The sequence below is a fragment of the Alternaria postmessia genome, assembly GCF_024291825.1.
Source record: "Alternaria postmessia strain BMP 2775 chromosome Unknown scaffold_14, whole genome shotgun sequence".
In the NCBI taxonomy this organism is placed as follows: Eukaryota; Fungi; Ascomycota; class Dothideomycetes; order Pleosporales; family Pleosporaceae; genus Alternaria; species Alternaria postmessia.
The window spans coordinates 394,223-415,635 of record NW_026260087.1 but is presented as its reverse complement, the minus strand read 5'-3'; the positions used below and the strand labels follow the sequence as shown (position 1 = coordinate 415,635).

Genomic DNA, 21,413 nt, shown 5'->3' with positions numbered 1-21,413 from the left:
GGCGCGCTAGTGAGCTACTGGAGCTTGCGCAGATACACCATTGCCTAGAATCATCAACACCGGGACGCTCGACTTTCAACGTTTGCTAATACGGTAATTGTTCCTTTACAACCCAGGGACTACTTGACATCTCGAAAAACTCACATCGCCGTCTTCAGTCTTCACCCCACCCACCATGGTAAACACCCCACCGCAACAGTGCAAGCACCCCAGTCGATCTAACCATGGTGTAGACTTCAATAGGCACGGGTTACGACCTGTCCAACTCGGTCTTCTCCCCCGATGGTCGAAACTTCCAGGTCGAATACGCGGTCAAGGCGGTCGAGAACGGTGGCACAGCGGTTGGCATTAAGTGCAAGGATGGCGTCGTACTCGCTCTCGAGAAGCTCGTCAGCAGCAAGCTCCTCAAGCCAGGCGCGAACAAGCGGATAGCAACCGTAGACCGTAATATGGGCATCGTATCTTCCGGTCTCCTCCCCGACGGTCGCCACTTCGTCTCCCGCGCCCGCGATGAAGCAGCTCAATGGCGGCAGATGTACAAGGCACCCATTCCCTCTTCGTCTCTTGCCGACCGCATGGGAAGTTATGCCCAAGCGTATACTCTATACTCCAGTGTCCGTCCATTTGGTATAACCGCCATCCTTGCAGGCTGGGATTCTGAGGCAGAGCTACCAGTAGATGGCCAAGTCGGTTCTGGGCCTGCTGTTGGTTCGGGAGGCAAGAAGGAGGGTGCGAAGCACGGTGGGCCATCACTCTACATGATTGAGCCCAGCGGTCTATATTGGGTATGCAGAATCATCTTGTCGAGACATAGGCAATAACTAACGCGCATAGGGTTACTACGGTGCGGCTACAGGCAAGGGCCGCCAGGTCGCCAAGTCGGAGCTTGAGAAGCTCAACCTCGCTGAAGGACAGCTATCACTGGAGGAGGGTGTCAAGGAGGCAGCACGCATCATCTACGTCGCGCACGATGACAACAAGGACAAGGAGTTTGAGCTTGAGATGACATGGATCAGCAGTCTCGACGGTCCTACCAAGGGCAGGCACGAAGAAGTACCCAAAGACATCCGGGAAGAGGCTGAGAAGTTAGCAAAGAAGGCACTAGAGGGAGACGACGATGATGACGAGGACGAGGAGAAGATGGAGGAGTAGACGACGACATGACACTGCGTAGACGGTAACATGCATAACGAGCGGCTTTCATTGCCTTTCACGATCAAATGAACAACATTTACAGAAGCAAGCACGGTAATGTCACTCTCACGTTCGGCCCGCCTACCAAACTTGCTTCGTCGCTCCTGCCATTTATGGATTGACATCATCGACGAATCGCCATGCAGGTACATCCGCCCCACTACTGTAGCGCGTCACCTGCAAGCCGAGTTTGAAAACCAAGTCAACAACTTCCATAAGTACCATACGTCACGCGTCTCTCCCTCCACCTACACTCCCTCTATCTAACCAATTGCTGTTTGCCATCATGCCGCCAACTCTTATACTTATCCGCCATGCTCAGGCAGAACACAATGCCACCAGCGACTGGTCTATCCGTGATCCTCCACTTACCGAGCTGGGCGAACAGCAATCCCGCGAGCTACACGAGAGTCTGAAAGCGAGCAAGATCGGCAACGAAGTTGAACTCATTGTTGTGAGCGCTCAAAGACGGACGCTTCAGACTGCCACTATTGGACTAGACTGGCTTATCAAGAAGAGTACAAAAGGTAAGGTTGTTCACGGAATGTGAAGACGCTCATTTCTATACCCGTGTAACATGAGTTCTGATTCGCTTTACAGTTATACCTGACGCAAACTGGCAAGAAAATGCCGACAAGCCCTGTGATACTGGAACACCCATCGACCAGATCTCTAAAGAATTCCCGCAATACGACTTCTCAGTTGTAGACCCTTCGTTCCCAGATAAGACAACAGGCGGAGCCAAAAACCCATACGCCTTTACCGAAAAGGCTATCCTAGCACGTGGACAGAGATGTCTCAAGGACCTCTACTCGCGTCCCGAGAAGGTTATTGCCGTTGTCTCGCATTCGGGTTTCCTGCGCACGGGTGTGTGCAACCGCATGTTCTTCAACGCCGACTGGCGTGTCTTTGAGTTTGATGAGGATGAGATGAAGAAGAATGCTGGATTCTTCGTGTTGAAGGAGAGTGAGGAGACGGAGAAGAAGGGCGGAGGTATGGGCAGAAGTGATATCGGCGTCTTTGGTATCGTACCTGGGGACTTCCCGCCGGAGGTTGAGGAGGAGATTGCTGCGAACAAGGCACAGGTTGACGATGAGGCTACTAAGCAGAATCCGAGTGCTTGAGCCTCATAAAGTTGGGTCATTTAAGATTTTTCTGCTACCGAATGTACGTCCTTAGGAGTCTTCCATCAATTAGAAACATAGAATCGGGTAGACACATAGACTCAAAAATGAGGAGGACAGTCGGAATGATGTCGACAGATGCTAGTCTGAGCATATCATTTGCATGAGCATAATGCGTCTTCACAATAGCGAGTGGCATACATCGTACTCACTTAAACAGTATTGATGTCTCTTGGGCCGATCCTTTGAATGTCTAATGCGCCCATGGTCTCGAAACAATACTCGTCATGCTCCTCGAACCAGTGGAAGATGATTTCTCCACTCTGCATGTTTCTCCCTCCATGCTGCATTGAACCCAGCCATTGCCGCCTGTTCTGTCGAGCCAATGATAGCTAATCCGACAGCCTGTCCGAAGAGCTGGTGCAGATCCTTACTTGCCTCTACCAGCCTTCTGTTATCAGCCCAGTGAAGCTCAACATTCTTGGTCCAATGTGTCTCAACATGCACCTTGGCGATTTGAAGTCCCGACTGACAATGTACAGGTTGGGTTGACGCTGTCTTTCCACTCGCCAGTTCTTTGGGACATGCCAACCACCGAAACTGGAGCAAAGGCCTCAACCATTTTTCACGCAGGCTGAGCTTCGGAGCGGCTTCGTGAACTTTCATCCAGACCTCAAGCTCGTGTAGACTTGTGAGCTTCTTCGAGGCGGTCTTACAAGCTCGCTGCCTAGAAGTGAGCACAGTGTTAGTTACTTTTGCGTATAGCATGCAAGAGCACAGCCGAGCCCACGAAGCACATCATAGTACTTACCAACTCTGGCTGTGCTTTTCTTGCCAGATTCGGAAATCGGTTCTATGAGGGTGACCATAGGTGTTGTAGTGGAGATGCAATTTGGTGATGTTCTCAATTCCAACGCTGGAGGCGAATCTGAAGAAATTGACCATGCGCTTTGGCGCGTTGAACACAAAGACTGTCTTCTGGTATAGGAAGGTTGCTGTCTCCGAGTAGATTTGCTTGCATACAAGACTCAGGGCATGCAGCGAACCCTGCCAATTCGTGCATAATCCCCGGACAGCATTGTACTTACCAAGTGGTCTTGGGAAGCGGACCGCGGTAGGAGGAATAATATTTGCCTCAGATTTATGCGCCGGAGTGGTATCTTTCGCAAGAGCAAGATTCAATGACAGCTTGACGGTTTGCGGCGATCGCTGTGTAAATTGGGCTCCATTACCGACAATCTCACAGCGGCGCTCCGACTCAAAGTAGTAGTTGTAAATCTGGTTTCTGATCTCTCCGGGTAAAGCAAGGAAGCCGCGTATCTTGTTTGGCGCATGCACCGCCGACCTGCGAGCGCGGGAGAAGAAAGTGGTTGTAACCATGTCTTTAAGCTTCCCAAGCGGTGAAAGCTGAGACTATCTGTTAGCCGTAGATAACAGTTAGCTATGGTTCAAGGTCGGATCAAGTTGGTGAGAATGTGGTAGCTGCCGTACCAGTAAAGATGGGGAGTGGAGAACAACATCAATGGTCAATTGATGCTAGCAAGCCTGGGCCCTGAGCTAGCCCCACCTAAGGTTAGTGTACACGTACATTCCTCGTCTCTGCGACAATCGCCCCTCCCCATACCGCCTTATTATCATTATGTCGCTACTCTCGCGCCAGCGTATCCTCCTTCGTCAGCCTCAATTCTTCGCAACTCGCGCCTTTACCTCCTCTAGGGTAAACGCATCTCGTCTCCGTCAACCAGGCGAACCAACAGGCCCCAACGAAGTAAGTTGTGACCCTACGAAATGCATGCGAGGCATACACTGACCCCATATCTTCATCCCTGCAGCCTCCGACACACATCCGGACTCCGCCTTCCAAATCTCCCCTCAAGGTCTGGCCTATCCTCGCTATCTTGGGACTAGGCACATACCTGTTCAACCAGATCGTTGAGCAGCGCAAAGGCGAGGGATACCAACCCAAAGGACCGATTCAGGGCCATTCACCCAGTGGCAAAGGACAAGTGAAGCCTTCGCATCCTCACTAGCCAATATGCCTGCTATCGAAGGAACTGCCGCCGGCAGCCGCTCTTCTCCTCTCTGGTCCAGCGACGAAGTCACTGTACTCTTCGTCCTCGGTGGTCCTGGTGCAGGAAAGGGCACTCAATGTACAAAGCTCGTCAGCGACTATGGCTTCAAGCATCTCTCTGCTGGCGACCTGCTTCGTGAGGAGCAGGACCGTGCGGGCAGCGAGTTCGGCGAGATGATCAAGACATACATTAAGGAGGGCACCATTGTGCCAATGGAGGTCACCGTTCAGCTGCTGGAGAATGCTATGAAGAGTAGCATTGAGAGCGGAGAGAACCACGGAAAATTGTTCTTGATTGATGGTACGATGCCCAATACAACTAGTCTTCCTCTATCGTCTAACATTAACAGGTTTCCCACGAAAACTCGACCAAGCTCACGCATTCGAGCGCTCTGTCTGCCCATCCAAGTTCACCATCTTTTTTGACTGCTCCGAGGCCGTCATGGAGAAGAGACTTCTCCACCGTGGCGAGACATCCGGTCGCGCGGACGATAACCCGGAGAGTATCCGAAAGCGCTTCAGGACATTCGTGGAGACAAGCATGCCTGTGGTCAAAGAGTTTGAATCGCAGGACAGGGTTGTCAAGATAAACGCGGAACAGGAGCCAGACCAGGTCTACCGGGATGTGCAGGAGAAGCTCAAGGAGCGTGGCGTGAAGCCCATCAATCTTACATTTGTACAGACACAGGCTTCATAGACAGTGGGAGGGGCGCAAGAATCAATATATCTGAATTGCATTGTCTATCATGCAGCTCGAGGGCTGCTGTTCATGAACCTGAAAAGCCTCATAATGCATCCGTCCCAAGCTTACCCCTTTTGAAAGAAACAAACGCGAATCAAGTCGCTGCAGCCACTTAGTCCATATCTTCATCGATGGCCCTGTGCTGCTTCCTCTGTCCACCCCGTCCGCCGAACCTCGAGGACATATCAGCCTTCTGGTCTGCCTTGTTTGCCTCGTCCTCCTTCTCCTGCAAGAACCTCTGCTTCTCTTGCTTAATGACGTCCAGAACACCTTGTAGACTGTTTCGCCATAGGTTTAACCTGGAGTCCACCTCTCTCCACTGGTTTTCGCCAAAGACGCGGTATGTTGAGCGGTGGATCAGGAAGGTCTGGTTGAGCTGGCTGAGCTTGCCCTCGACAAGACCCGCGCGGATTACGTCGATAACCCACATCTCGACGTCTTCAGATGGTACTTGTAGTTTGTTTGCGATCTTCTCGTAGGGAAGCGACCTGGTCTGACCGGCGGATGCAGCCATGGATGCGAGAGTGAGAAGGCGCATCTTGCGGTTCAAGGCAGCGCCGTCGAGACCGGACTCCTCAACCCAGCCATCGTGTTCATCCTTGAAGTCGTTGAAGTCCTCTAGCAGATCCGAGTTGAAGATCTCGAGGAGCTGGAAGTAGACAGGGTCGGAGTTGCGGAGGGCCTGGATCGAGTCGAGATCGGTAAGATCTTGGAAGTCGAAGTGGGTGGGGTGGGTAAGGGCCGACTTGAGGGCGCGGAGAGAAAGCTCACGAGCCTCTGGGGACGATGCTTGTTCTGAAGGGAACGTCCTAAGCGCGCGTAGCAAATATGTGTATGCCTGCTCGTCCTCGCCAGCGTCCGATGCGACGTCGCTAACAGCAAGGTAAAGCTTGCGCGCATTCTCCTCCCCAGTCTGCCATGCAGCTATCCAGCTGTCGAGCTGCTTCAGTTGTGGTCGTAGCGTCTCGAAATTTGATGTAGCGCGAATGACACGGAGAATGGCGAGGAGCACGTGGTAGCGCGTTTCGCTGTCCGGCTGGGTGGTGTTGAAGATGGTGCTGAGGATGGAGAGAGCCAGACCACCACCGTTCTGAGGCGACGAAGAGATAGGTGTGCTAAGGTTCTGGCACATCTTGGGGATGAACACGGACACATTCGGCGACTGGTTTACGAGGTGGATAAGCAGGTTGTATGCCGCAATGAATTCTGCGCGCTCATTGTTAGCCCAGTGTCTTCTCCCATCAACACACGCCCTCTCGTGTCATGACTGAAGCCGTACCCTTCTCTGGCGCCTGGTTCAGCGCTTGGCTACCGACGACGAGCTTCTTGAGAACATCGTCCTTCTTGTTCTCCTTGAGCAGGTCTGCGCTCTCGCCCTGGAGGTTGGCGCTCTCATCGCCCTGGGATTTTTTGAGGCTGTCAATGTATTGTGCGAACTCGTCGGTAAGCTCCTCGAAGGTGCCCTCGATGAGCAGCGTGGTCTTGGCGCCCGGCATGGTGAGTGTCGTAGAGTCTGGTATTAGGGGAGAGTGTAGGCGGCGGGCGCAGAGGGCGGGGTTGGTGGATTGTCGACAATGGGAGCGGCGTTGGTGGGATGCCAAGATTGGAGTTGGATTTTTGGGAAGTCGCTATCGATAACGCACAGACTTGACCCAACACAACCGGAACCATTTGCTACGTTGAAGAAACACCACACCGGTGGATATTACACTCCCAAGATCGAACCCTTGGAAGCGTCACAAATGTCAGATCTAGACTTGTCACCATTCGCAACGAACTGTTGCTATCCCTTGCACTAACATATCAGCTTCAAACCTACTTACGGCTTCTAGTAGGGCATCCAGGCACTCGCCGTCTTGTAATGCAAGCTCATACGCACCACCTTCGACTTCAGGGTGCACCGTGACGAAGGATCTTTCCGTCAGTGCATTCCCGTCTCCGACGTCCAAGATGTTGTTGTACAAGATGAAGATCCTCCGTTCGGCCAACTCTCACTCAAGAACTCCAATTGGACTTGGACGCAAAACGTGGCTCATGTACAGGAGTTCGCTAGACTGATTGCGTCCATGCAGTACTACCTGTCGATCAATGTCCTCTGCCACGTGAAGTTCCTACGTATCTGTTACTTTATACCGAAGGAGAGAGAACTTACTAGCGGTGTGTTGGCTGCTAGTGAGTACGTAGATGCCGATATTGGAGGGGCTGGCTGGAAGGGACACCCATTGATTGTCGACCGTGGGGCCATCCCTACGGCAAATAGTCAGTGTCTCAGATCGGAAATCGTGTTTCTAAGGACCCATACAATGAGGACTTTAGTTGATAAAATTGGGTACCCCGAGCTGCTAGTACATCTAGCTGAGCTCGTCTACCAAATGACCATGCCGTAGCACTTCTGGGCGGACATGTAGCAAGAGCAAGGAGCAGTTTCATGTTGGGTTGACGAGCTAACGAATTTCCTGCAATCGATAGGAAAAGACTCCTGTCAAGTGCCGAACATATACAAACGTGTTTTGCGGGGGTGACAGGGGGTGACCCTTTCAGCCTACAATATATCGAAGTCGCTTAGGCTCGAGCCTCATCTATAAGCACATGTTTGTCTTAATATCTCTTGGTTTGTATTAAACATGTTGTGGCAGACCTGTACACCGATAGCATAACTGTAGTGGAGGCGATGGACCCCCTTGTTGCTGTGGGGCCTTTATAATGTAGTATGCTGACTGCTCGCAATCGTGAGCAATTCCTTGACGCTTTGAAAGTCAATTGTTTTACCAAGGTTTTATCAAGATGAAGTTCACAGCTGTTGTATCGTTGCTTCTCGCTACATCGGCCTTCGCGCAAACTACTCCCTTAGGCTTCACTCCTGCGACAAATAAAACACTGGACGTATACTACGGGACACAGTATATCAGTCCTGGTATCATCGTCAGAAAGTCTAGTATGAGTGCAAGATGTGAGGGAAGAAATAACTATGCTAATGCTAATCAGTCACGCAAAGAGCTCCTGTCATCGGTCTCAGCAACACGACACTTAGCGGGAAATACTTACTTGCAATGATCGGTATGTTGCAAAATTACTTTTGCAAAGGTAATCATAATAACACCATGAAGACATAGATGGTTCTCAGAACGGCCGTACAACAACTGTCTTGCATGCCCTTCTGCAGGATTATACAGCATCTGGCAACAAGCAGAACGGCACGTCTGTCCTCACTACGACAGCTACAACGCCTTCGTCATACTTTGGTCCTGCGCCTCCTGCTGGCGCGCCTCCCACTCATCGTTACGTATTCTTGCTGCATGAGCAGCCAGCAAACTTCGCAGTACCGGCTGCGCACAAACAAGCCGTCAGCAGCAGATTCGGGATCGATTGGCCAAAGTTCATAGCGGATGCCGGGCTCAAAGCGCCGATTGCTGGAAACTATCTGCAAGTGAAGAGTGGGGATAACACAAAGAGGTGGGATGCATAAGAAGGCGCTCGTTGACTCGAGGTTGCATTATCTAGCATCTCGTACATTGATAGTTTCTTATTGCGTAAACCTGGCGGATACATTCGTGATGCATCTGCGCATCAACTAGTATTTTTGTTCAACTCAGAACTCTAGCTCTCCAAACCCAATGACGAACCATCTGCAATCTTGAACCTATCCTCAACTTATACCGCCGTGCAGTTCAAGTTGTTTCCCAGAGTAATTTTGAACACTTCCAGAAGACACTGATACGCGCGGTCGCCATCTTCACTCAACTCTTCACTGCTTTCGATCACATATGTGCCACCTGGTATGATTATACCATTGTAGTACACAATCGTGTCTACGGCTTGGGCATTACATGCTATCATTGTCAACATCCAACACTTGAGCTTCAAATCTCTGTGCAATACGCACCTTTCTTCTCGTTTGACCACATCCACCCAATGCTATATAGCGTCTGATCGTAGTGTGGGATGAGTCCGGTAGTGTCGTAGACGACTCGTCGTCTTCTCAGGTCGTTCTCCGCCCATGAACTATCTGTAACGGCATAGCTGATACATTTTTCGGCTTTGTGTGCGATCTTGTCGATGGCTGTTACGCCACTAATGGCTGCTGCGAGGATGGCGATGAGGTTGGTTTTGCGCATTATAGCGACATATGCTGGAACGTGTGTGAAGACGTCTGAATGATTACGGAGGAAAGAATTATTGGGCGTATTGTTTGATATGTTGTCCGGGGCAAAGAGGCGGGTTTGTTATGGGCACGGAATGGGGAACCGATCTTCTACCGTGGTACTTGGATAGCGGGAATAACACTAATACTGAGGTATTATCTCACCACTTCAGGACACTCATAACACGAATTTCAGATCCGTGCCTGTAGATAGCCCGTCTGTGGGTTTTCAGACATGTGCTAAACATTTGAAGGTGTCGATTGCGTTTCGGATCTCGTTCATATCTCAACATATCCTAGGAGGTATATGGCAAAATTTAGCACCCGCGCGATCACTGATAAGATGCTGTGCCATACCAAAAGATGTGCTCAAGAGTTAAGAATTTGGAACATTGTATTGTATTTGTCATGTTATCGCTCACTGTAAGCCAAGCATAACTAAAGTAGCTACATGAAGGGAATCTTGTGGTCAGCCCCATCGCACCCATACCTGAGTACACCCAATCAATGCCCGAAAGCTTGTGAGTTACCCGCATTGATCTTAGCAAACTCCTTGTTCTCTTTCTGCCACTTTCTCGCATATCTGACACCAAAGCCATGTTCAAACACCTCACGGATAGCCTCGAGCGGCATTCCCTTGACTTCTGGGAAGCAGAAGATGACAAAGAGCCAACCGGCAAAGCAGATGCCTGCATAGAAGCCAAAGGCCCCTGATGGAGTAATACCCTTCATCATAGAAAGGAAGGTTGAGGCGATAATAATGTTGGTACTCCAACATGTGACTGTGTTGAGCATCGTACCAACCGCCCTAACCTCCATGGGGATCAACTCGGTGCCGATCCATGCGACAGTTGCGACTCCACTAGAGTAAAAGCCAACAAAGATGATGATTGTAGCAATGAGCACATAACCTGGCCAGCCGATCTCATCGCTCTGAACAGCCAAAGTGTGTAAGTCGATTGGGATGTAAGAGAAGCTGACGGCAGCAATGACGAGACAGATACTCATTCCCAAGACTGTCACCAAGAGTATGCGACGGCGACCGAACTTGTCGACGATGACAAGGTTGACGAGCGAGAAGATAAAGTTCGTAGCGGAAACGGTGATGGCGACAGCGGTGGCGTTGTTAAACCCTACGATCTTGAAGAGAGTTGCGGAGTAGTACATGAGCGTGTTGAAGCCAGACAATTGAGAGATGGCCATGATTGTGCATGCTACAAATACAGCGCGAAATGTGGATCCGGTCGTGAAGATGCGGGCTAGCGTCTTGAACACTGAGTCGTCTACCATTGTTTGTGTAGCCTCGTTGATGCTCATCTCTATGCTCATAATCTTCGCACGGCGCTGCTCTTCAGTCGAAGTCGGATAGAGACGTGTAAGGATGACACTGGCTTCGTCTGCTTTGCCATGTGCGACTAATTGACGGGGAGACTCAGGGCAGAGAGTCAAAAGGCCGGCGAGGAGGATTGCGGGTGCCGCACCAATGCCAACTGTTGCCCTCCATGCCTGCGAGTTGGCGCCTCCAACTTGCGCGAAGCCGGCACCGATGGCTGAGGCTAGTAGTTGACCGAACGTAACACTCATGTTATTGAAAGCGATCATGCGGCCGCGATACTTGGCTGGTGCTAATTCGGATATGTAGAGAGGGACTACCATAGCCGCCGAACCGACGCCAAGGCCTACAACGAAGCGGCCTATAGCAAATTGTGGGAGATGGTATGCGGCCGTCTGGAGTACTGTACCAATGACGAAGACACCGCAGGCCAAGAAAATGGGTAGCTTGCGACCGTATTTGTCGGCAATCATGCCAGCAATAACGGCTCCTACGAGTGCTCCCCCAGAAGTAAGCGAGGTGACAAGTTCTTGCTCGGAGGAAGTGAGTTCGTGGCCGAGAGATGTGCCGATAGTGACGAGGACCGAAGAGATGTAGCCAGTATCGTAGCCTCGAAATAGTCAGCATGATTCAAACAAGTGACCTTACTCAGCGATAGGGATACATACCGAAAAGGAGACCACCGAGAGAAACGGTCATGGAGATCAGCCAAGCAGCCTTTGAAGCGGCTGTGGCCTCAATACCAGAGAGATTTGCGATTTGTTCCGCATGTTCGCGTGCAGTCGTAATATCTTCAATCTTGTCGATGCTAGAAGACCTCTCGTTGAAAATGTCGACTTTCTTCGTGTCCGATGAAGTTTGAGCCATGTTGACTGATATTGGCGGCGATGAGGAGGCAAAAAAGGATGTGAAGTGTTGACCTGAAGCCAGCAATGCAGCGATGATCGTCGAGGCTCGAAAGCTTGCGATGATTGAGGACCATATTCAGGGAGATCTCACGTCCTACTTATGTTAATTGTGTAGTTTCAAGTCGACACTTCGGAAAGGGCCGGCGCGACACGCAACCAGGCTCGACGCGAAGAAGTTTGGCAAGCTAACATGGATTGCCACGTTGGGACTTGTTCTGCCATCATCGCATGGCCTTTCCCCAGACTTCTGGTCGTGTGTCTCCGCAATCTCATCCGGCATGCGTCATTTTTCGCTTCGCACCCGCTGGGGTACATAGCAAAACGCGGGGGTGGGCCCAGAGACCTGGGCAAACGGGCGTGGAGCAACTGACTGACATTTCAATCGGTTGCTGCACATTGGTTGAGATGGGCATGGCGGGCCGAGAACACTGTTCGCGCGTGCGGCTGAGGTGTTGAAAATAGGAAGTCTGCGGCATAGACTTCTACGTTGGGTACTGCAAGCTTGGGCTCCAGTGCCCGTGTCCTGCGGGGTTGCTATATCGAGCGCTGCAGCTGGGTGAACAGGTATGATCCGACACGTCTACCGCGACTTTCTAGAAAGACATCAATGCCGACAGAAGGTCACCGAAAACCATGCGGCTTTTGATATATCTGATGCCCTAGTGGATACACAGATCCCACGGTATGACGTATGCGTAGACCAAGGGAATAGCAACAACGGCATACTCTGAGGTTGGAGGTCTTCTGACAAGTTAAGTTATGGACTGTGGGCGTTTGGGAGCCGCATTCTCCGGGTGCACATGTGCAGACAATCATGTCGAAGGTCTGGCACGAGACTGGGCTTGTAGCCTCCAGTAGGTGTACGCGAGAAAAGGATTACTCAATTTTCGTACAATGCCGATCTGATGACCAAAGTTTTTCTGTTGTCCTGTTATCAAAGAAGAGGCCAAGATCTGAGCATGCAAGATGTTATTGATAACTCCACTCAAGAGTCAATCAAGACTCTTGGAGGGGAAGTAGACGCCAGACGGTGGGGCAAATTCGTAATTTGTCCTACTTGTCGTCGCCGCCGTTCGATGCGAGACACAGGATGGGACCGGCGGAGGTTTTCGGGTTTATTCAATACCAAAAATTGGACCTTCGTACTACCATTGACTTGGTGTCTTCACGGTAGGGATTGCAGTTACAGTAGGGCGAGCGTATCTTGTACATTATATTAACATTACGTATTGTTGTATAAGTCTAGTCATAATGAGGAAAACCATTCGTGTCGAGACCAATTGTTGATCCGAAAAATTGAGAGCATGAAACGCTACTTAGCTGCAACCGCAATCCATAGCTTGTCATGCCTTGCATTATCTCATTGAGAAGACCTGCCAGACACAACAACTTCTCCAGGAAGTCAAGGTACTATTCGCTTTTGGGGTGTTTGATAGGGTTGCCCTGCTCATCCACAAGTCCCTTCGCCCGCATAACCTTAAGGGCATCATGAATAGGGTCCAACTCTGGTTGCGGCGCCCTATGAGAGCCAAAGTAGGTGTCGGCAAAGGTAAAGTACTGCCCGTAGTTGACTGTGAAGTACATGTGGTGCAATGTGTGGTGGGCGGGACTGTTAATAAACTTTTCCGTCCAGTGGCCCGTGATCATGTCGCCGTCGTGAATGAAGATGGTCCAAATCTGGACACCAACGAAGAGGACCAAGTATAGGTACCTCTGCATTGGACAGATGAAGACAAAAAGGCTTTGAGGTCTTAGAAACGGGTTTTCTGAGAATATAGGTGACGGGCTACTTACTGGTATGGCAATGATTGCACAAACCCGTCAAGCGGGTGGAAGGCTAGCGCAGCCCATGGCGTAGGAACTGTTATTGTTAGCATCATCGTCTATATTTGCGAGAAAGTGACATGACGGTAAGAGCATTGCGAGCAAACAAAACTTACCAATCCATTTGTGGTGTGGCTTGTGGATGTATTTGTACACACTGGGGTGATGTTCCAGGCGGTGGATCCAGTAGATGGCAAAATCATTGAAAGCCATGTAAAGTGTGGCTGAAATCAACAACCAAGGCCAGCCATAGTCGCTGGTGTCGGCGTAGAGCAAGCTTTTGCCACGGACCTCGGCCAGGAAGATAGGCAGGGTCAAAAGATTGATGAATGGGACGGCGGAGAGTGAGGACACTATCTCTTGACGGACTTGGTTCTTCAAAAAGCGAGGGTGGTACTCGAGTCGTCGATCAAATACAAAATAATATGACAGAGAACTGAAAAAAAGGTAGAGAAGAGTCGCGCCGAGCTGAGTGATGACGAGTATCGATACGATCTGGCGATAGATGTTGTCGCGTGGCCATTGGGACGTGGGCGCGTCTTTAGTGGCCGAAAACTCAGAGTATGAGGAGTTCCCTAAGCTGAGGTCGGAAGCAGGCAATGCCCATGCGTAGGCCTTGTCCAAAACAAGAGGATTGAGAAACTCCAAAGCGACATCCATTGTAAACTGCTATGCAACGGCGGGCGTGAAAATTAGGTTGAACAGTGAAGGCAGCGGGAATAATTGTCGCACAAGTTACCGTTGAGGCGCGGATAGACTCGGTATCCGTGTTCCTTGGCTTGGCAGGGGTAAACTTGTTAAAAGTGGGGTACTTCGCCTCGTAAGATTGGTCATAATTTAGATTCTAGAAGCAAATTACCCCCAGACATCCGCCTTCCATTTCCCTCGCTTCTTCAACCCGTCGGCCCACGCCTTGACATCTACCTCAGCCAAGCCTTTCTTCTCCATGACAGCTTCCTCCAGCTTCATGTCTACCTCTCGCGCCATGCTCGCCTTACCGCAGATGTACATGTTCGCCCCTGACTCTAACATCTCCAGCACTTTGCCAGCTCGCTCCGCAACCCTGTCCTGCACATACGTTCTGGGTTGCCCCTGCATTCGTGAAAACGCAGTGACGATTTCTAGCTTGTCGCCTAGTTGCTCCTGCATCTTTACCAACTCGTCTTGGTAGATATAGTCATTCTGATTGCGGCAACCGAAGAACAACAACATCTTGCCGATGGGTTTACCAATCGCATGCAATTTCGCGCGTTCTTGGAGGAAAGCGCGGAATGGTGCGAATCCAGTACCTGCACTGATCAAGATCAATTGAGTCGATGATGTGATGGGGAGTTTGAACTTCGATTTCCTAACGTGCGCGAGGATTGTTTGACCTTGAAGGTCTACACTTTCGATTGTACGATGATAGACAGGAACGGGTGCATTCGTAGCGGACTGAAGGTTAGAGGCTGATAACAGGTAATTGGATGTCAGTCCATGGATGGTTGCTGTAGACTGATCTTCAGTCGTGATAGTCTTGTTCACGACGAGTGCAGTAATGGCAATTCGCCGTGGTGATATGACAGAGCTTGAAGAGATGGAGTAGTACCGTGGCTGCAGTGGTAGCAAGTTCTCTAGGACAAAGGCGAGCGGTATCGACCTCCACGCATCCTCGGGACTGACGAACTTGAGCAACCTAGCGAAAGTGATGTGTGTAGAAGCCGTAAACCGTTCGTAACGCTCACGATCCTGAGCGATATCGAGAAGCCTCGACTTCGCTCCAGGTGAGGGCGCAAACTGAGCGATTTCGAGCACTGCCTTACGAGCCACGGGAGCGCAAATTTCCAGATGATTCCGAAAAGCTGTCTCGAGCGTTGATGGAGACGGTACCTTTGGCTTATTGGCATGGGTCTTGGGTATGACAGTGAGGCGGTCCTGTCTGCGGTCTTGCAAGCCTAGGACGTCTAGCAATCGATTGACTTCTTCTTCAGGATTGATTGGCCAAACACCGACGTGGTCCCCGGTTTTGTACACGATGTCCGTATTCCCCAGATCTACCTCCAGATGTACGCAGTTGCGATCACTCGATTTGAACAACTCACGAGCGTGCTTGATGGTCAAAGGGACGATGGCTGAGTTGGTGACAGATCGTTGGTGGTGTACGGACGTGACGGAATACTCTTCGGAATCATGGCTCGAGGCGACGAGATCAACTTCGATGTTTGGCTCGTAGGTAATAGCCTTCTCCTGGAAGCCCATCCGTGTAAGCAGAGCAAAAACATTGTCTTTCCATGCCTGGTAGTCTTCTTCTGTTCCTCCGTTGGCGTCGTCCGCCCTCTGGCGTGGGATAAGCGCAGTAGCACCAGCAGCGTCGAGGGCATCCGCCACAACATCAAGGACCCTGTTATAGTACTTGTAGTTGCTGTTGCCAAGACCGAAAGCCAGATATCGCAAACTCTCAAGTCGAATCTTGTTCTCGCCAACGCGCTTGATCCAATCCCAAAGACCAGCTGTGTTATCGCTGGGATCGCCTTCGCCATATGTGCTCACGATGAAGATAGCGAAGTACTTCTTCTGGATGTTGGCAATGCTTTCGGCATCGTAATCGGAGAGGTCTGCGACCAGGGCGTTTATACCGAAGCGTGCGCCGCACTCTCGACCTAGGTTTTCAGCAAGTCGCTCTGATGTGCCAGACTGTGAGCCCCAGAATATGACACAATGGTAACCGCCCTCATCGAGGCGTTGGCAAACATCGCGGGTCGTGGTGGTCTTTCCGTCCGAAGAGCCCTCCGCGACTTGTGGCCTCTCGAAGTATATCTGGAGCGACATTGTGGTCAGTGACGCTGCTAGACTAAGGATACAGACTGATGAAGAAGCGGTTTTCTTACATGGTAATTTGGATCCGGCTTATCCCAAATGCGACCACGAGCGAGATAGCCGAGTGATGTGAGAAGAAAAAGAAGTGCAGCTAAGCCATCCGCTGTAGTCGAAGGCTTCAGACTACTGAACACGGGTGTCGTACTCAGCGCCTGTAGAAGGGGATTAAGCTGTGATCTCAGATCTGGAATATCGACCGGTAGACTGAACGAATCCATGACAGCGGAAGGATACAAAATGGCTACAGAAGTTTCGACGGGTTGAGTGAACAATATATCCGCGTTGAAGAGTATGGGCTTTCCTCAGTCAGCTTGCAGCATGCGGGCCATTAGAGACGAATACGCCAGCATTCGCACTGGCCAGGTGTTGGCGACGGACATTACTGCTAGAACTGTCCTGTTAGTGTAGTCCGAAAACTCAGTGTGGAAGCACTTCGAACTCTTGTGGAGTAACTCAAGGCATTCGGGTATAATCGTAGTAGACCAAAGTCGGGTTGATCATGAGGCGAGTAAACTACGGCACCCCCGCGTTACCCCACAGTTCAGCAATCGTCGGCGACCAAGAGTGGTTCCCCAGTTTAAGTCTGCAAGCGCGCATATGCTGCTCGTAGCAATACATGCCGGAATAGGTCATCATTCTCCGAAGTCTACCCTTCTGAGCTCCTGGGAGACTATCGTCATCCAATCTGTGTAGCTGCATCAACGGGCATTGAGGTGTCGCAACCAACACTTAAGTAAACCTCAGAGCGCACTCTCAAGAGTGGCTAACGGGATCACATTCAAACTTCCTGTCGTGTTGACCACGTTCTATCATGTCGACTGCAGCACTCTCAATCCCATATGCAGCTGCGCTAGGCGCATGCGCTTTTCTCTACTTTGTTGTATATCCGGTCATCGAATATTTTCGCGATGTTAACGGTATGTTGACCATCATAGATGACAAAGGAGCTTCAACTAACGACTCAGGTCTTCGACGCTATCCGAACATGCACCCGCTCTCGGGTATCTCTTCGATACCGTTCATGGTGCTTGCACACGGCGGGGCACGGTCCACATACTTAGAGAAGTTACATCGAAAGCATCCAGTCATCCGTGTTGGCCCCAACTTCCTGTCATACGGCGACCTTCGAGCTGTAAAGGATATCTATGGCCATAACACGCCCTGCACCAAGGACGGATCGTACGTGATTACTGCGGGCTCTCATTACCATCTTGCCGATGTGATAGACAAGCACGATCATGCCCGAAAGAGGAAATTGATGAGCTCCGCGTATGCTATCAAGAACCTGGAGGGCTGGGAACACAAAGTAGCCGACAAGACGCAGAAGCTACTGAAGCACTTCGACGAGTGCTGCACCGCCCCACTGGCACCTGGACAACTTCCGCAGTCTGAAGACGTAAACCTTGACTATCGCAAATGGACCAATTTCTTCACATTGGACGCCATTGCCGATATTGGACTCTCCGACAAGCTTGGATTCCTCGACCGAGGTCACGATAGAGTTACTGGACGTAGAACAGATGGCTCGACGTACGAGTGTGACTTTAGGCCAGCGCTATACAACACAGCCCGGAAACAGTCGTTGTTGATCTGGCCATATGATTGGTATCCGCTCATTAACAAACTCTCCAACATCATTCCCTTCTACAAGCGCATGAGCGAATATGCAAATGAATGGGAGGGCGTACCGGTTCAACTTGCTCACAAGCGCCTTGAGCGATACAGGGCAGGAGAGAAGCTCGACGACTTTTTCCAGACGCTAATGGAAGACAAGAACGGCCACCCAAACAACCTGGAGTGGGGCGAGATTATTGCGGAAGTGAGCATCATGATGAACGCCGGATCGGCGACAACAGCGATTGCGATGGCTAACGTCATGTATCAACTGATTAAGCACCCTGAAATCAAGAAGAAACTAGTACAAGAGATCGATTCGGCGTTGGAAGATGACGAAGAGGAAGGCGACGGAGTCATCGCCTATGACAGGGTGAAGCATCTACCTTATCTTCGCGCGTGCCTCGACGAGTCACTCCGCCTCTTCCCGCCGACCCCTCATGGGCTACCGCGACAAACGCCAACAGAAGGCGCGAACATCCTCGGTGACTACATCCCAGGTGGTGTCTCTGTCGCTATGTCTGCATACGTTGCGCATCGACAGGAGACCATGTTTCCACAACCCGATAAGTTCATTCCTGAGCGCTGGCTGGGTGAAGAGGGCAAGGCGTTGCAACCCTACTTTCTGGCTTTCTCGGCAGGCGCAAGAGGCTGCATTGGACGCAACATCTCATATCTTGAGCAAACTGTGGTGCTCGCGAGCGTGTTGCGACGCTATGACTTTGCGCTGAGCAGTCCAAACTGGGAGCTGCAACGGTTGGAGACGATGAACTGGATTCTGGGTGAGATGCCAGTGAAGATCTGGCGGCGAGAGCGAAAATCGGCACAGCAGGAGTAAGGAGAAGGCTTTTTGTTGCATAGCAGAGGTGTTTGGGTGCTTCATAGATCTGCGAATATAGCTCAAATTGATAGACGTGAAAGGTCGGTCGCATCATTTGGAAGAGACTCATTTTCCGTGTTGTATCGAGGAATGCATCCTGCGTGTGTTCGATATGCTGCGAGTCGATCATCTATCAAGGAGATGGACTGTGGAAGCCTTGATGGCGCGTTGTGGCGTAGAGTAGGCAGTGCATCACAGAGGACCGGTGCTTCTTCACTATGGTGAGGGCGCGCAAAGTTCGATCGAAGGGCGCGAACATCAACGCCCGGGTTCTTTCGCTCCCCGAACATAGCGGCTTAGCTCATTGATTGGCTTCCCCACACATGTACTACTGGGATTTCTCCGCTTCGCTGCATGTTATACATAAACGGTTCTACCCTAGTCTTCACATCTGAATCCATCAAATTATTTGATCAAAAACTTCGCCTATGTCCCAGCCTGTACAAAATCAGCCACCAACGGCGACTCCAGTACCGGTAGCTGAATCGTCGCCGGCCCCACCTCGTCCTGCGCGGTCAAAGAACGGTTGCAATGCGTGCAGGTATGCAGGAATTCCTTGATGCTCACCACCAATGCTCATCAACCTAGGAGACGGAAAGTGCGATGTAACGAGCAAAGACCACGTTGCGGTCATTGTGAAAGACTGAATCTCGACTGTAAGCTCAAACTTCAATGTACGCAATGTGTGTGAGAAATGCGCTGACTTCGCATACCAACAGGTACATGGCACCGGAACAGCACTTCCAAGCCATCTCAGCCATTTGTCACGGGACAGGGTCAGCACCAACCCTTGTTTTCTGGTCCACTACCATTCGACGGATATGGATTCGGTTTCGATCTATCTGGACCCTTGAGTTTGGGCACCTGGGATGAAGCCATGCTGTTGAGTCCCAGCTCGTGGCCAACCGACACCGGACCCTTCGCGAATGTGAATATGCATGCCGACCCTGTTCCGCAATCTATCCACCATCTCCCACACACTCAGAGGCCTTCTGGTCAGATTCTGGGAGTCACTACGACTGCCAATAATGGAGCGCGTGAATTGCCAGAGCGTAGACCAAACCAACCTGATCCAGCTTCAACTTCACCGTTCTCGACCGAGGATGCGCCGAATGGACCGAACGAAGACTATCTCTTACACACATTTCTTCAAATGCTCATGCCGCCTATCCTTACACCGGTGGAAATTGGTCCAAAGTGGGCATCCACCCGGGCCTTCTTTGCCACTTTAGCTGCAGAGTCACCTATCGTCAAGAGTGCCATCATAGCATTCGCCGCGATGCAGATGCAGCGTAGCGGGCTAGGTAACGACGTGGCCAAGGCAGATTGGAGGCCTTTGTACGAAATCGCAACTAGACAGGTATCAAGCCGCCTGGCAAAGACGCGAGTAGTCGAAGACAGCAATCTAAGGCACATGCTCGCCGCCCTTTTCTTGCTTACCTATACCGATTTACTTACGGAAATGCTGCCGCGAGCCCACGCCAACTTACGAGAAGCATACATGCTTATAAAGGGCGCGGACAAGATCAAGTTCTCTGTCCCAGAACGCCGACTTATTTCTTGGTTGCGTCTTCTCGATGCACGTGCTATCTCAACGGCAGGTGGTGAAGGACTCTTTTTAGCGGATACGGATGAGACCATCTTTGATGCATCGCCTGCTGCCAATCCCGGATCAGAACCGGACACGCCAGACACTGAGATTGAGGAAATCCTGTTTGATGTGTTATATCACCCCGGAATCATCTTCTATCAGAAGGTGCAGTCTTTCGCCGGCCGCATCACACGCATTGACCCCTGGCATCGTACACGCGGCACCGTTCAGGACGAGACAGAAGTGATGGCTATCGCAGCACAGATCTCTAAGGACCTGCATGCGCTTTACGGTCAGCGACCGGCATTGATGGATCATGCGGTCGCAGGAAACCTCACGGAGAAGCATCTAGCCAAGAATCTAGCAGGTGCGCTCACACGAAGCTTTCGCACATATCTCGCCAACTACCACGCCTCGTTCATACACTTACATCGCGTCGCGTATGTGCAGTACCCTAAGACCAGGGACGTCATAAGCGCTATCGCAAGTATAAAGCGTCTAACACATTTGATGGCGCAGACAGATGAGTCGCTGCCTGTTAACGTCTTATGGCCTCTCCTCATGTGGGGCTGCGAAGAGGATGATAACGAAGAAAGACGATGGATCATTGACGCAATTCGCGGTCTCGAGAGCATCGCTACCAATGCCAAGGCTACCGCCGATCTTCTGGAAGAAGTACAAAGAAGGCAAGATGAAGGCAAGAGAAGGGTTGACGTGCGTCTGGTCAGCCAGGAGTATTTTGCATCGTCGAATCATTTCGCTATTGTGTGACAGGTGCAGTTCAACATCAATGCCCATTGCAACTTCCCCAAGCACACGCTGTCGCTCTGTTTTTCGATCTCGGGCGAAAGTGGCAACGCGGAAAACCTTGCCATATACAGGTCAGTGCAGGAAGCACTTGTCATCTCTGGCACAGATCTGAGCCAATCAGATTGCAAATGATCCTCGGAGCACAGCTCCAATCGGGAAAATCTCCGCAACCTTCGATTCGTATCGCTTTAAACTGAGACAACGCGTGCCAGACTTGGAACACTGCATACGAAATGGGCGGGGTAAGTAGCCCGAATGAAAACTGACAACATGGGCTCGGTTTCCCGGCTCAACGTGGCAACCCCATCATTCACACTTCTTGGGA

General features: G+C 51.0%; 11 protein-coding genes across 11 annotated transcripts; 6 read left to right on the top strand and 5 right to left on the bottom strand.

Moving 5' to 3' along the window:
* Positions 1–175: 175 nt before the first annotated feature.
* On the top strand, positions 176–1,152 carry J4E82_003376 (uncharacterized protein; the record flags this gene model as incomplete). The annotated part of the gene is made up of 3 exons (XM_051729663.1): positions 176–178; positions 234–785; positions 835–1,152. 3 exons carry the CDS (start codon positions 176–178, stop codon positions 1,150–1,152), a joined length of 873 nt encoding a protein of 290 aa, XP_051590697.1.
* A 328-nt stretch (positions 1,153–1,480) lies between these two features.
* J4E82_003375 (uncharacterized protein) lies at positions 1,481–2,318 on the top strand (the record flags this gene model as incomplete). The annotated part of the gene is made up of 2 exons (XM_051729662.1): positions 1,481–1,721; positions 1,795–2,318. The coding sequence occupies 2 exons, from the start codon at positions 1,481–1,483 to the stop codon at positions 2,316–2,318; spliced, it is 765 nt and encodes a 254-aa protein (XP_051590696.1).
* A 1,639-nt stretch (positions 2,319–3,957) lies between these two features.
* Positions 3,958–5,086, top strand: J4E82_003374 (uncharacterized protein; the record flags this gene model as incomplete). Its single annotated transcript, XM_051729661.1, has 4 exons — positions 3,958–4,086; positions 4,151–4,310; positions 4,349–4,690; positions 4,740–5,086. 4 exons carry the CDS (start codon positions 3,958–3,960, stop codon positions 5,084–5,086), a joined length of 978 nt encoding a protein of 325 aa, XP_051590695.1.
* Positions 5,087–5,243: 157 nt separating this feature from the next.
* Positions 5,244–6,627, bottom strand: J4E82_003373 (uncharacterized protein; the record flags this gene model as incomplete). The annotated part of the gene is made up of 2 exons (XM_051729660.1): positions 5,244–6,337; positions 6,411–6,627. The coding sequence occupies 2 exons, from the start codon at positions 6,625–6,627 to the stop codon at positions 5,244–5,246; spliced, it is 1,311 nt and encodes a 436-aa protein (XP_051590694.1).
* A 1,288-nt stretch (positions 6,628–7,915) lies between these two features.
* On the top strand, positions 7,916–8,597 carry J4E82_003372 (uncharacterized protein; the record flags this gene model as incomplete). The annotated part of the gene is made up of 3 exons (XM_051729659.1): positions 7,916–8,066; positions 8,117–8,188; positions 8,239–8,597. 3 exons carry the CDS (start codon positions 7,916–7,918, stop codon positions 8,595–8,597), a joined length of 582 nt encoding a protein of 193 aa, XP_051590693.1.
* A 185-nt stretch (positions 8,598–8,782) lies between these two features.
* Positions 8,783–9,246, bottom strand: J4E82_003371 (uncharacterized protein; the record flags this gene model as incomplete). Its single annotated transcript, XM_051729658.1, has 2 exons — positions 8,783–8,961; positions 9,015–9,246. 2 exons carry the CDS (start codon positions 9,244–9,246, stop codon positions 8,783–8,785), a joined length of 411 nt encoding a protein of 136 aa, XP_051590692.1.
* A 530-nt stretch (positions 9,247–9,776) lies between these two features.
* J4E82_003370 (uncharacterized protein) lies at positions 9,777–11,472 on the bottom strand (the record flags this gene model as incomplete). The annotated part of the gene is made up of 2 exons (XM_051729657.1): positions 9,777–11,215; positions 11,274–11,472. The coding sequence occupies 2 exons, from the start codon at positions 11,470–11,472 to the stop codon at positions 9,777–9,779; spliced, it is 1,638 nt and encodes a 545-aa protein (XP_051590691.1).
* A 1,451-nt stretch (positions 11,473–12,923) lies between these two features.
* Positions 12,924–13,997, bottom strand: J4E82_003369 (uncharacterized protein; the record flags this gene model as incomplete). Its single annotated transcript, XM_051729656.1, has 3 exons — positions 12,924–13,254; positions 13,308–13,374; positions 13,454–13,997. The coding sequence occupies 3 exons, from the start codon at positions 13,995–13,997 to the stop codon at positions 12,924–12,926; spliced, it is 942 nt and encodes a 313-aa protein (XP_051590690.1).
* Positions 13,998–14,192: 195 nt separating this feature from the next.
* Positions 14,193–16,411, bottom strand: J4E82_003368 (uncharacterized protein; the record flags this gene model as incomplete). Its single annotated transcript, XM_051729655.1, has 2 exons — positions 14,193–16,133; positions 16,205–16,411. The coding sequence occupies 2 exons, from the start codon at positions 16,409–16,411 to the stop codon at positions 14,193–14,195; spliced, it is 2,148 nt and encodes a 715-aa protein (XP_051590689.1).
* Positions 16,412–17,004: 593 nt separating this feature from the next.
* On the top strand, positions 17,005–18,645 carry J4E82_003367 (uncharacterized protein; the record flags this gene model as incomplete). Its single annotated transcript, XM_051729654.1, has 2 exons — positions 17,005–17,110; positions 17,159–18,645. The coding sequence occupies 2 exons, from the start codon at positions 17,005–17,007 to the stop codon at positions 18,643–18,645; spliced, it is 1,593 nt and encodes a 530-aa protein (XP_051590688.1).
* A 470-nt stretch (positions 18,646–19,115) lies between these two features.
* Positions 19,116–21,049, top strand: J4E82_003366 (uncharacterized protein; the record flags this gene model as incomplete). Its single annotated transcript, XM_051729653.1, has 3 exons — positions 19,116–19,228; positions 19,276–19,343; positions 19,407–21,049. The coding sequence occupies 3 exons, from the start codon at positions 19,116–19,118 to the stop codon at positions 21,047–21,049; spliced, it is 1,824 nt and encodes a 607-aa protein (XP_051590687.1).
* Positions 21,050–21,413: the final 364 nt, after the last annotated feature.